The 12,640-nt window shown below is 35.1% G+C and overlaps 1 protein-coding gene across 4 annotated transcripts in view; it reads right to left on the bottom strand.

Moving 5' to 3' along the window:
- The window catches only part of Glut1 (Glucose transporter 1), a 189,732-nt gene that overhangs the window by 64,586 nt on the left and 112,506 nt on the right, over window positions 1–12,640 (bottom strand). For all 4 annotated transcript variants that reach the window (XM_076452041.1, XM_076452051.1, XM_076452061.1 and 1 more), the window contains exon 2: window positions 4,622–4,724. In XM_076452041.1, coding sequence (XP_076308156.1) covers window positions 4,622–4,645 — 24 coding nt within the window. In that variant the 5' untranslated portion in view covers window positions 4,646–4,724. The remainder of the gene's footprint in view (window positions 1–4,621; window positions 4,725–12,640) is intronic.

Here is a 12,640-nt window from a genome sequence, read left to right as displayed (position 1 = left end):
GACTTAAAACTAACACTTTAAAATATTAAAACCAAGATCTGGCAAAAAAACAAATTATACTAGGAATCTAACTGGTAAAAACAATGAAGCAACAACCGACAACATACTACACATACATACAACCTGCAATTGACCATGTAGCCTCAGCATGAGTAAATGTAGCCCCGAAACTACTACAAAGTAAACTACAAACCATACAAAACTCACTACTCACAACCGCTTATAAAGTTCCTAGAAATAGCTTCCTCTGATTTGAAAGCAACAGTAACAGAAGACTCATTGATAGTACACTAAAGTATTTTGAGAAAAAAAATTATTTATTATGCGAGTGTGTATATGTACTTTCTTACATCAAAGCCACATTGAACTGAGTCCACTGAGGTGAATCGAGCCCCTGATTTGGCGTTGTAAATCCGTTGTACCAGAACAGGACTTATTATGCGAACTTGACAAATATTGCAAATATGATGACGATAGCCCAAGCACCTCTCCTCGGTGAATATAAACATAATAAATAAAAACCAGGCCATCTACTTACTACACATTTCAAACCTAACATAATTATAAGTTAATTTGAAAATATAGTAGATATTTGTATAAATGGTCTTAACTTAAAATATATATATATAAATGCTAAAATATCCCTGGAACTGTTTTTGAAATATATGACTATATGCCAACCAAACAAAACAATAGTTAGTTCTATGCATTTAACGTTACTTCACTCAACCACAGGGACATGGCCTTGAAATGAGTCAGAGCATGTTCGCGTAATTAGCCTCGATCCTCTAGTAGCAAATAAAATAACATTAATCTGTAAATAACAGCATGTGCAGGAGGGGGAAGAAGTCAAAAGCACCTGGAAGGGCCCAGGTAATCAAAGAACAAATCCTGACACAGATAGAGCGACGAAATTTTACACCACACTGGAAGCCAGAACGGGACAGTCCTTCCAAAATTTGGTTTGAATCAGGATTTTCGGTCACTTTGAGCATTTTTTTATAATGGGAAAATAGGGCTTAATAACTCTTGTAAAGTATGATCGGGTTTTGTATCAAATTTCATGAGCACATTAAGGTTAAGACTCTTCATTACACTACAAAGAAAAAAAAGATCCGGATCGCTGATCCTTTGAATCTGAAAAGGATTTTATTAGTGTTCAAGAGGTAAAATTTGACACTATCTAAAATAATCGCATGCAATCTCGGAAAGGAGTGGAGGGATGAGGGTATGCAATCTCTTTGATTGCTGTTATTATTAATTTAATTCAGTAAATTATTTTACTTATATTACAACAACAACAAAGATAGACGTGTGAGAACTTGCAGACGAAACAATTATTTTCTGAATGAAGAAATAATTGCAAAACAATTGATTTTTTTTTCTAATACTTTATAATGGTATGCAAAATTGTACCTTGAAGTTATAGAACATTCGATTTATTTGGAAAAACAAAACTACTTGTGGAGTCATTCGGTTAATAAGAAAAACTCGCAATACATTATGGAGTTACTTTTATTAAAGAACCAGACAAGTGGCTCAGCGGTATGTCTGCGGACTTACAACGCTAAAAACCGGTTTTCGATACCCGTGGTGGGCAGAGCACAGATAGCCCACTGTAGCTTTGTGCTTAATTCAAAACAACAACAACCAGACCAGTGATATGATAAAGAAAATCCAAAATGTTTCTTCTCCACTTATTAGCATTAGTTTAATATAATAAATAAAACACACACATGTATCTGGATACTGAAAATACAACCCATTAGCATTCCACTTTTGACCAGCTCTGACTGATTTTAATTTAGGTTTTGTGCGCAAAGTCAGATAAAGGCTATCTTCACAATAGTAACAATATATGCACGACAGTTTTTAAAACTTGATCATTTTTAAGTTTTTATTTTCAGATATCATTTCATGCCCCTATAGTCATGTTAACGTGTCCTCCCTGCCGACTCTCAGCGTCCATAGCTTGCATACCACGGAACTAAAGAAAGGCAATTAGTAAACAAACCCCCTGCTAACTACTGCATTACTCTTATCTGATTTTTGTATAATTTCGTTGTCAACTACAATGCAAAACGTATTTTTGCAGTCACATGCTGAGAATATGAACACAAATTTATAGCTACAACACATTAGCTACTGGGCCACTCTCTCGGGAAAAAGTGTTCTAGATCTAAGATTGTCAGATATAAAAACAATACATTGTGATATGTTAAAACTCAGTCTTTATTTCTAGTTATTTAGTACAAGGTGTGCTTTTATGTTGTTGTTTTTTTCACAGAGTGGTTTAACATTGTCCTTTTTTTAACAGCATACATTATTATGCTACTAATTTCGTAATTGTTTCATGAGGTAGGTTTTGTTTTAGTCAGATTATTTTGTTTTATGATGCTACAGTTTTTAGTATTCTTTATAATAATATTTATCAACTTAAAAAAAGGTATAATACTTTTGGCTTTACAATAAAGTACTATAATTATTGATAAAGCTTCAAATATGGAATATTTATCATAAAATCAAAGTAAAATACATTTATTTTAATATGTAGCTTTCCGTCATACGAAATGTAAATTATGATTGGACTAGAAATAATCAGGACCTTAAAAAGCAGAAGACGGAAATTACTTTGTTGATTTACAATAAATCTGATATCATTTTTATTCCACAGTCTAATGCACACGTTTTCAATAAATCATTCAATTTTATTTCTCATTACTTCTGTGAGTCATCTGCCAATCCCGAAAAAACTCAATTATAGCATTATAACAGGTTTTGTTGTATCAGATTTCAAACGCCGTTTAAAAACTACTATTACTAGAAACATAGTGCAGGTGGGTTAAGGCGTTCGACTCGTAATCTGAGGGTCGCGTGTTCGAATCCCAGTCGCACCAAACATGTTCGCCTTTTCAGCCGTGAGAACATTATAATGTGACGATCAATCCCATTATTCGTTGGTAAAAGACTAGCCCAGGCGTTGGCGGTGGGTTGTGATGATTAGCTGCCTTCCCTCTAGTCTTACACTGCTAAATTAGGGACGGCTAGCGCAGATAGCCCTCGTGTAGCTTTGCGCGAAATTCAAAAGACAAACAAGCAAACAGTGCACATTTCTGGGCTCCAGTCAGTGTTACAGCAGCTAAAAATAATAAAATCACCTAATCGTTGGTACCTACACATTTAACATGTGAAATTATCTAAGCATAAGATATCAAAGGTATCACAAATCGCAGGTATTTTAGGTCCTTTTTTGGACTAGCTATATTGTTAACCAGTAACTATTTATTCTACGTACCAAAAGCAAATAGCTTATTACAGTATTCGTGATCGTACGTTGATGGCGAGTTACACCGTAAAGTATTTATTATAACTGCCTGATGCAGTATTTTCCAAACTGGTGGATGAGGGTGGGGGTTTTTGGCGGGAGAACTCAAGGATAACGACAGAAGAAGACTTGAGACAACGACAACCATACAAAAACTATCTCCTTGCCCTCTGGTGACTTCTCACAAACATTTTCTCATTTTAAAAATGATATAAAACCACGTAAAGAAAATATTGATTTTTTTTCTGTTCCCACTTGCAAAAATTATTTTAATTTGAAGGGGAGAGGGTGCCACTATTTAAAGTTCGGAAAACACTGGCCTAATGGAATATTTACAATCAGAAGTTCAAAACGATTTTGAGAAATGTTCGCCATTTAATTCTATCATGAATGTACTTAATGAAAATATTTTTATGTTGATTTAATAAATTTTAAGTGACTCCCTGTTTGATTGATTTTTTACAATTAAGAATATAACGTACCGCTCTAATTCAGGCTTTATTGTAATTGCAATGGTTTAATTAATTCATTGACGGATTAAGGACATTTTAATTTTAAGCGCATGTTTCATTGTAGTGCAAATGCATTATTACATGCATGCCATAAGTTAAAATAAGTAAGTTAATCAGTCTAATCCTGGCGTTAATGCCGCAGCGAGATTAGTTCCATTTCCTGGGGTTTATATATATAAATTATTTACACACACATTATATGTATCGTTATAATGGATAATAATTATATTATACTATATACTGAAACTATTGTTAGCTTTGTTTGCGACATTTTTGCATTTAGTAAAAGCAGCAGAAACATGAAACTACTGTAGGTGTGTCACTCAGCTAGCTTATCCTCGTTCGTTATAATCACAAACAGGAAGGTTTTAGAAATGAAGGAGAAATGTACATATACAGTTTAATGGGGTGATATAAAGAAAAAAGAGCATCGTCAAGAAAAGCTTAGACGGTTAATGCTGAATAATATTTCGTTGTTTATCTTTTGTTTATGTCTGTAAGGGTTTAACACCCAAATGTTGCGTTAACTTGATGCTACTATAATTATTCTCACATTAAAATTGATGCTGATATTATTACCCATTAAATACGTAAGAGTCTACTAGCCTTCAGTGAACAGTATTTTCAACACAATTTAGGAACCTAGACATGCACCCTTTAATTATCCAGTTAGCAAATTTGTCAGTACAGGTGATTGTTTCCATTGAGAAAAATATAGGTATATTTAAAAAAAAACAACACAATGTCAGTTACATATTATTAATAAGCCAAAATGTGCACTTACCGTTTCATAATTTTTATAACACATGGTGATGCTATGGGAATCTAGTCAGGAGTGAAAACTTCGGGCACGGGATTTGGTTGTTTCCGTCAGCTCAGCTCACTACCTAATTAGGAAAAAATTACTGGTACAATTTTTTTTGTATCGTATACGTGTTTTGACTATCAAGATAAAAGAGTTTGAAAATTAGGCTAATTACATTAAGAGTTCAGTAACAGGTAGACCATTTAATTATGCACCATTAACATCAGGAGTTCAGTAACCCTTATGAACCAGGTAGTTATATATTGTAAAGACTAGGAGTTCAGGAGCTGGTAGACAAGTAGATATACATGTAAACACTAGAAGATAAGTAATCATATACTTATACATTGCAAACACATGCAGTTTATTAACAGGTAGACCACGTAGTTACACATTGTAAACATCATGAATTCAGAAACTGGTGTGTTTGTATGTGTTCTTATAGCAAAACCACATTGGGCTATCAGTAACTGGTAGTTACTGATCAGGTAGTTATAGATTGTGAACAGTCATGTAGTGGTGTGAGCATTTCCTTACTTTTTTTTTAGCCAGAACGCATTTTCCTCACAATTTCGAACGAATCCGACCTAACTTCATGAAGTTTTATCCACCCTTAGAAGAAAGAATCATTAACCTTTTCATCCTAGTTGTAGGCAAATAATCCAAGAATATTGAAAGGAAAGACCGCAAGATGCAAAATAAAATGTGTATTTCTGTCAGTATTGATCACAAAGTTCCAAACAACTTATTGTCAGGGTTTATACTTTTCACCTTCACACATTTAATTTCTGTAGTTTTTGTATTGTTGGAAACTGACTTGCAAACTCGACGATGTTTGCTTGTTTTTGAATTTCGCACAAAGCTACTCAGGCTATCTGTGCTAGCCGTCCCTAATTTAGCAGAGTGAGACTAGAGGGAAGGCAGCTAGTCATCACCACCCACCGCCAACTCTTGGGCTACTCTTTTATCAACGAATAGTGGGATTGACCATCACATTATAACGCCCCCACGGCTGAAAGGGCGAGCATGTTTGGCGCGACGGGGATGCGAACCCGCGACCCTCAGATTACGAGTCTTAACACGCTCGGCCATGTCGGGCCACAAACTCGACGAAATAAAATGAATAGCACTGTCGAAACTTTTCATTATAGACCACGAAATTCGAAAGTAAATCTCCAAAGAATTTCTACTTCTAATTTTTTTTCACACCTATTTTCTATGTTTATTCTGCTGTCAACATTTGAAATAAAACCCTTTCAAAAACAAAACAATAAATTGCTAGTCATGGCATTAAACTGTTTACGTGACACTGCCCTTGGAACCATCGATAGTAATTTCCCCAAACTGTTTGTGCTATATAGACATGTAAGAAAATATTCACGATAAAGCTCTATCTGATCTGGTTCTTTTGGATTTGATTTTTATTAGTCTATATTTTTCAATACAGGTTCAGCTAGTGTTTCTAATTTAGCCTTTTTACTAAACACAGACTTTGTTTTATCTTTAAAAAAAAAAAGGAAATACATCGTAGCCTTAAGAATGAGTGAAAAAATACAAACAAACATTCCTGCAATAATTTTGTACTAAAAAAAAAAACTCACAGAAGAAAATAAACGCAACATGTATAAGTACAAGTAATTCCACAAGCTACTTTAGTGATACATCAAATTGCAATGAATTAATACTGACAGGGCAACATAAAACTAAATGGAATAATGACGAACCCAAGTCTGTGTGAAACGAGGTTTGGAAGATGTGGAAATAAAAAAAGACTTGTAAGCGATTTCGGAAAAATCGACTGTGCAGCATTCTCTGATGTGACAAATCTAGGTCCATTTAAATCACAAAGTGTTAGTTATTCCACAGAATGGAGCCCAGTTTCAATTTCTTTTGATTGCAGCACAGATCAGTGTAACCAAGATTCGTGATAAAAAAATCTACTCCATTTGAAGACACAGTCACACAATAATGCTGCACAAATTCTTTAGTGTTAGGGAACAGCTTCAAAATATTGTGGATCGTTCAAATAAATCTGAAGTAGAGGTTACCTGTGAAATCTTTAGAATTCCATATTATATAGCCAAATATGATAAACCATATTCTACTGTTTTGATTTGTAGCAGTTACAAGAATTAACTGGCACAGAGATTCCAAAAGATGTGAGTTCGCGATTTAGTACTACTAATACACTTGACCATGTTGCACAAGGAATGGGATCGAGGGAGTGCAACTCGAAATAAAAAAAGAGAAAAATAGTTATTCTGATAGATGACTCCACCACACTTAGTAGCAAAACTACTTTGACAGTCTATTTAAAATATGAAACGTATAAGTCAAATGATCTACTTGTTTCTTTCTGCATTTGGTAGAACTGCCCGAGAAAATGAAGAAAACAACAAGCGAACACTACTTGTCACGATGTACATGGGTTTGATCACAAGTATCTTCATTATTATCTTGTTGATTTTACCAGCGTAATGCTAGGGAAAAATCTGATGGCTCAACGAATGTTGCAGAAAAATCTTAATATTACAGTATAGTATTGCTTAAATCGCCGCTTGTAACTGTCAGCTGAAAATGCAATTTCCGAAGTATATGATTGGAATAATTTTCATTAATTCATGGATACACTGTGCTCTTTATACAGTCAATCTCTTGAGAACCAAAGGAAAATTCAACAGTGTGCAGCAAAGCTTGATGAATAAAAATTGGATTACGTTGGGAACTAGATGGGTTGCAAGTTCGATCAGAACTTTTTCAGTTGTTTGGAAAGGCGCTGATATCATTTCTAACCTTAGTCGTGGCATTGATAAAAATCGATCAAAATTTGACCGAATATTTCAGAAGGCTTTATAAATGCATTTAATCGAAACAATTTCTTCTCCCTCTGACACTTATGCACGATATATCATTCGAACTATCTCTTCTTTCCAAAACTTTACAGAAAAGGGATATTACTATAGTTTATGCAGACATGTTAATTCGTCGTAGCATACGACTTTTAGAAGCAATCAAGGAATGCCAGGATAAAAAGATATTAGAAGCTGAGAACGTCATTAAGGAAATGAAGTTTGCATCACTAACTCATTCATTTCTAAGGTACAGAGCTCAGAAACTATGTTTGGAATGGAAATGGAAGTGCTTGGCCGTAACCCAGTTGGTTCATGAAAATATGTTGGTATGAATAAGCCTCCCGCTAGTACAGCGGTATGTCGCCGGATTTACAACGCTAAAATCAGGGGTTCGATTCCCCTTCGGTGGGCTGAGCAGATAGCCCTTTGTGGCTTTGCTATATGAAAAACACAGGTATGAATAACCGTTGTTTCATGTTGTTTATGATATTGGTTAAAAATTGAACATGATTGAGTAGCCAGCAAAGATAAATCCAGGCTATGAAAAAAAGGAAATAAGAGTCCCTTTGTAAACGTTTCAAATTGCCATTTTCAAAAACAATCACAGCAGACATGAATTTTATACCCAACTGTGGCCGTCATATTCTATCAGATCTGAACCCTTTAATCAGGTGTTCAAAAGTCATCCCACGCACTTCTTCCGAATGCAAACAGGATTTCAAAAGCATGAACCTTATGTTACGAAAACGAGGTCTAGGCTGTTAATCAACCATATGACTAATCTCATGTTCATCGGCTTCATGGCCCTCTAATTAAAACTGGAAACCAGACACTACGCATAGAAATAGCTTAGGTGTCATTGTACAGCAACGGATACACGCACAAGAACAACCAAGTCAAAAAAACTCACTATGGTTCAAGTGTGAAAGTTCTATTAAGTTATCCAGTAATTCAACAGATCAAAGTGAGACGAATTTTTTTTATTGTAAAATTTTCAAATATAGATTTCAGTTACAATTTGCAGCTAATATTTCTGAAATGTGTTTTTTATGTATAGGTGGCGTAATAAATACTAATAATAGTAACACTTTCAAAAAAGCGTTTCCTCACTTCTTTATTTGTTTTTGAATTTCGCACAAAGCTACTCGACAGCTATCTGTGCTAGCCGTCCATAATTTAGCAGTGTAAGACTAGAGGGAAGGCAGCTAGTCATCACCACCCACCGACAACTCTTGGGCTACTCTTTAACCAACGAATAGCGGGATTGACCGTCACATTATGACGCCCCCATGGCTGAAAGAGCGAGCATGTGTGGTGCGACCGGGATTCAAACCCGCGACCTACAGATTACGAGTCGAACGTCTTAATCCACCTGGCCATGTAGGGGCCATCGCGCTAGTCGTCAGTTCTCTACTTTTGCAATGTTCTTTGGCTGAAATGAAAGTTGTCCTAGCTTTTCAAAACCTAGAGTAAGGTTTTTATAAAAATCTCTTAGACTGTTGTAACAGAGGTTTAAGACTATAATGAGCAGTAGATAATATGCATCAGCCAATTTTTCATGGCCAATCTGCTTAGTCTTACACAATAATGCTTCACTTACTCGACTGATCGAGCACATACTTAGTATAAACGCAAGTTATGAGTCTTATAGTTACAACGAAACAAATCAACATTTTTCGTTTTTTTTTTATTTCATTAACTCTGCGTGCGTGTTTCTCATAGCAAAGCCAGATTGGGTTATCTGCTGTGTACACTGAGGAAAATCGAACCCTTGATTTTAGCGTTGTAAATCCGAAGACTTACCGTTGTCCCACCGGGGTACATTATTAAATGCAATTTTTCATAGATGAACTATATTCATGGATCTTTATATTTCAATAAACGAAGCTAGACATTACTGCTGGGCATACACAAAATAATTTGCACATTCAACTGCATGAATGTATATACAGTCAGGGTAAAATATCCAGGACCGCCGATAAGTCTCAAAAGATCACTGTATATAAATGTTAAATCCTACTGACATATATCAGGCTTCAATTAATCCAATAGTAAGTAAGCCTTATCCAAAATTCTCAGCAATACTAAACATTGATTTAGTCACCACATCCGAAACCGTTACTAAGATGATAAAAAAATATTCGGACATATTTACCAATTTGTTTCTGAAAACAAGTTTCAGCTTCCAAGCAAGTAAGATCCACGTCAAGGATGTTAAATGTTAATCTTAGCATAAATTCAAAAACAGCTATCCCGGATGCACGTGTCAGATCCACGAAAAGCTTTGTTAAGCCAAGAATGATTTAAATCAACCTGAGACAAAAATAAATGTTGAAGTGAAAATTTATATTAATGTGATAATTAAGAACAAGTATTGATATTTGGATTTGTATAAGCATTCCGTAATATTTTGGAAATAAAGTAAAAAAACAATTAAAAATATGATAATGCACACACGCATGTGTCAACGCTTCATCACAAATTTTGTGACTCTGATATGAAACAAATAAATTGATCTCTGAAGAGTACTATACAATAATTAAGTTTGTTTGTTTGAATGCTAGCACGAAGCTACACAATGGTCTATCTGTGCTCTGCCTACCACAGATATCGAAACCAAGTTTGTAGCGTTGTAAGTCCGCAAACATACCGCTGTGCCACTGGAGGATCCAAATTAAACAAAATGAAAACAATGTCAAAAGTTCATATTTATTTTCAGTTTCTGTTTTATTTAAAACAATCAATATTCCCAAACACGCAATAATTCGAATATTTATATATTAATAATTTTAAAAAATTCTCTATTAGAATTTTGAATTTGTTTTAACCAGATGAGAGTGAAGCGTCCTCTAGTGTATGTGTTTATTTCCTGCTCGTTCGTTGAATTTTTGCACAAAGCTGCTCAAGAACTAATTGCAGTAGCTGTTAACATAACTGACAATTCTTTACCAACGAATAATGGGATTAAGCGTCATTATAAACACCCCCATAGCTGAAAGAGCAATCATATTCTATGATAATTATTCATCCCGTGATCAACGGATCACGAGTCGAGCTTCCTAACCACCAGTTCATGCTAAATTCACATGATTAACAGCGGGTGCAAAGTATTTGTCTGTTTTAGAAATTTTCACGCGAAGCTACATCAAGTGTTATCTGAGCATGGCTGTTCCCCATTTTGAGCTGAGAGACTAGAAAGAAAGCAGACAGTCATTTTTCGTTTTTATATAAAAGGTACAAAAAGGCTTATATGCACTTTGTCCATCGCAGATAATCGAACCCAAAATTTTAGCACTGTAAGGCCCTGATCTATCAGGGAATAGCAACTAATCATTGGCACCGCTCCAAACTCTTGGGCTACTTCTATTGGCCAAAGGCTGAATTTTGATGATCAGTCACCGCGCCATACTCACGATTCCAAAACACGACACACAAAAAAACGATCTTTAAATTCGATAAGTCACCGATATGTTAATAAAACAGTACTTGGTTTTTACCAATACTTTGTAGCCCTTAAAACAGGGTGTCCACAACTGTGGCTAATGAAAACAACGTTTGCCACACTATTAAAAAAAAAAAAACAACTGAAAGATGTTAGTTTAATCAAAATAACTGCATTTCAACTAACCTTCAACGTGAAAATTGATGGGAGTTTTCATCAACAAATTTCGTGAAATTTGGCTTAATATCTATGCTCAATGAGCATCTTAGCTCTGCCTCCGCGGCCTGGCATGGCCAAACGCGTAAGGCGTGCGACTCGTAATTCGAGGGTCGCGGGTTCGCGCTAAACATGCTCGCCCTCCCAGCCGTGGAGGCGTATAATGTGACGGTCAATCCCACTATTCGTTGGCAAAAGAGTAGCCCAAGAGTTGGCGGTGGGTGGTGATGACTAGCTGCCTTCCCTCTAGTCTTACACTGCTAAATTAGGGACGGCTAGCACAGATAGCCCTCGAGTCGCTTTGTGGGAATTTCAAAAACAAACAAACAAACAAGCTCTGCCTCTAAATTTATGTCAGTAAGCCGAGATCTGTATCTAGACTTGAGAAAATCTAGCGTATAAAATGTTGACTCACACACCCATGTGGATCCAAACATGGACAATGATTTTGAAATTGCTATCTTTAAACCAGGAAGACTCATTTATCAGAATAGTGAGCCACACCTCTCTGATAAAACATTTCTGTTTACCTTTTATGTGTTCTACACTTTGCAGGGTAAGCATCTCGTCTTCAAATCCACACTTATGCAAAGACAAAAAAGATGCAATTTCCTTACTGAAATTTCCTAAGTCAAATTGAAATGGATCATGAAAAAATTCAAATTTCAAATTTTTAAATTCGGAGAAACGTGATTTACATTTTTGAGATAGAATTTTGATTCAGTTTACATAGAGATTATCTTTAGCATCAGCGAAATCACAGTCCTTGTTATTTTCTAGAAAACTATTCAACTTTCCAAAGTGTTTTAAATCATTATTTTGTAATTGTTCCGCAAGGAGGTTTAGCTTTAATTGAAATTCATGAATAGATTGTAATTGCTCGCTATTATTTTACCTCTTCCCTGAAGCTTGGTATTCAAATTATTCAAATGAGCCATTATGTCACACAGAAAATACAAATCACACTGCCATGATAAAGTTTCAATTTCAGGGAAATTTCCAATGTTACATTATTCAACAAGATGCACTTTTATTTGAGGAAATAAGGAAGTAAATCGTTCCAAGACTTTTCCTCTACTTAACCATCTTACATTTGCAAAATCAGTGATATCATCAAAAGTACAGTCACTGCTTTTCTTCAAATTTACAATTTTTACAACAATGACCATCAAATTTTTCAATTCATAACTTTTAGACATTTAAGCACATAAATTTTCTTGATGCAAAATGCAATGGAAAGATGACAGGGTGAACTTCACATTTTTTTCAATCAATTAAATGCTGCTTCAAAAGAGAAACAAATACTAATTTCGCCCCATCATGGAAAAAGCACCTTCTGTCGTGACAGAAACTAGTTTTTAAAATTCACATTGAATTTTTTGACATTTCAAGAAATCTTTCAAAAGATGTTTTTTTTTTCCACATGTTCGATCTCATAATCCACAACGGCCAAGCATTTCTTCCCTCACTTGAACATCTAAAGTTACA

Source organism: Tachypleus tridentatus, chromosome 1 (genome assembly GCF_004210375.1).
Source record: "Tachypleus tridentatus isolate NWPU-2018 chromosome 1, ASM421037v1, whole genome shotgun sequence".
NCBI lineage: Eukaryota > Metazoa > Arthropoda > Merostomata > Xiphosura > Limulidae > Tachypleus > Tachypleus tridentatus.
Note: the sequence above shows the minus strand (reverse complement) of the source record. Positions and strands in the feature narration are given on the sequence as shown.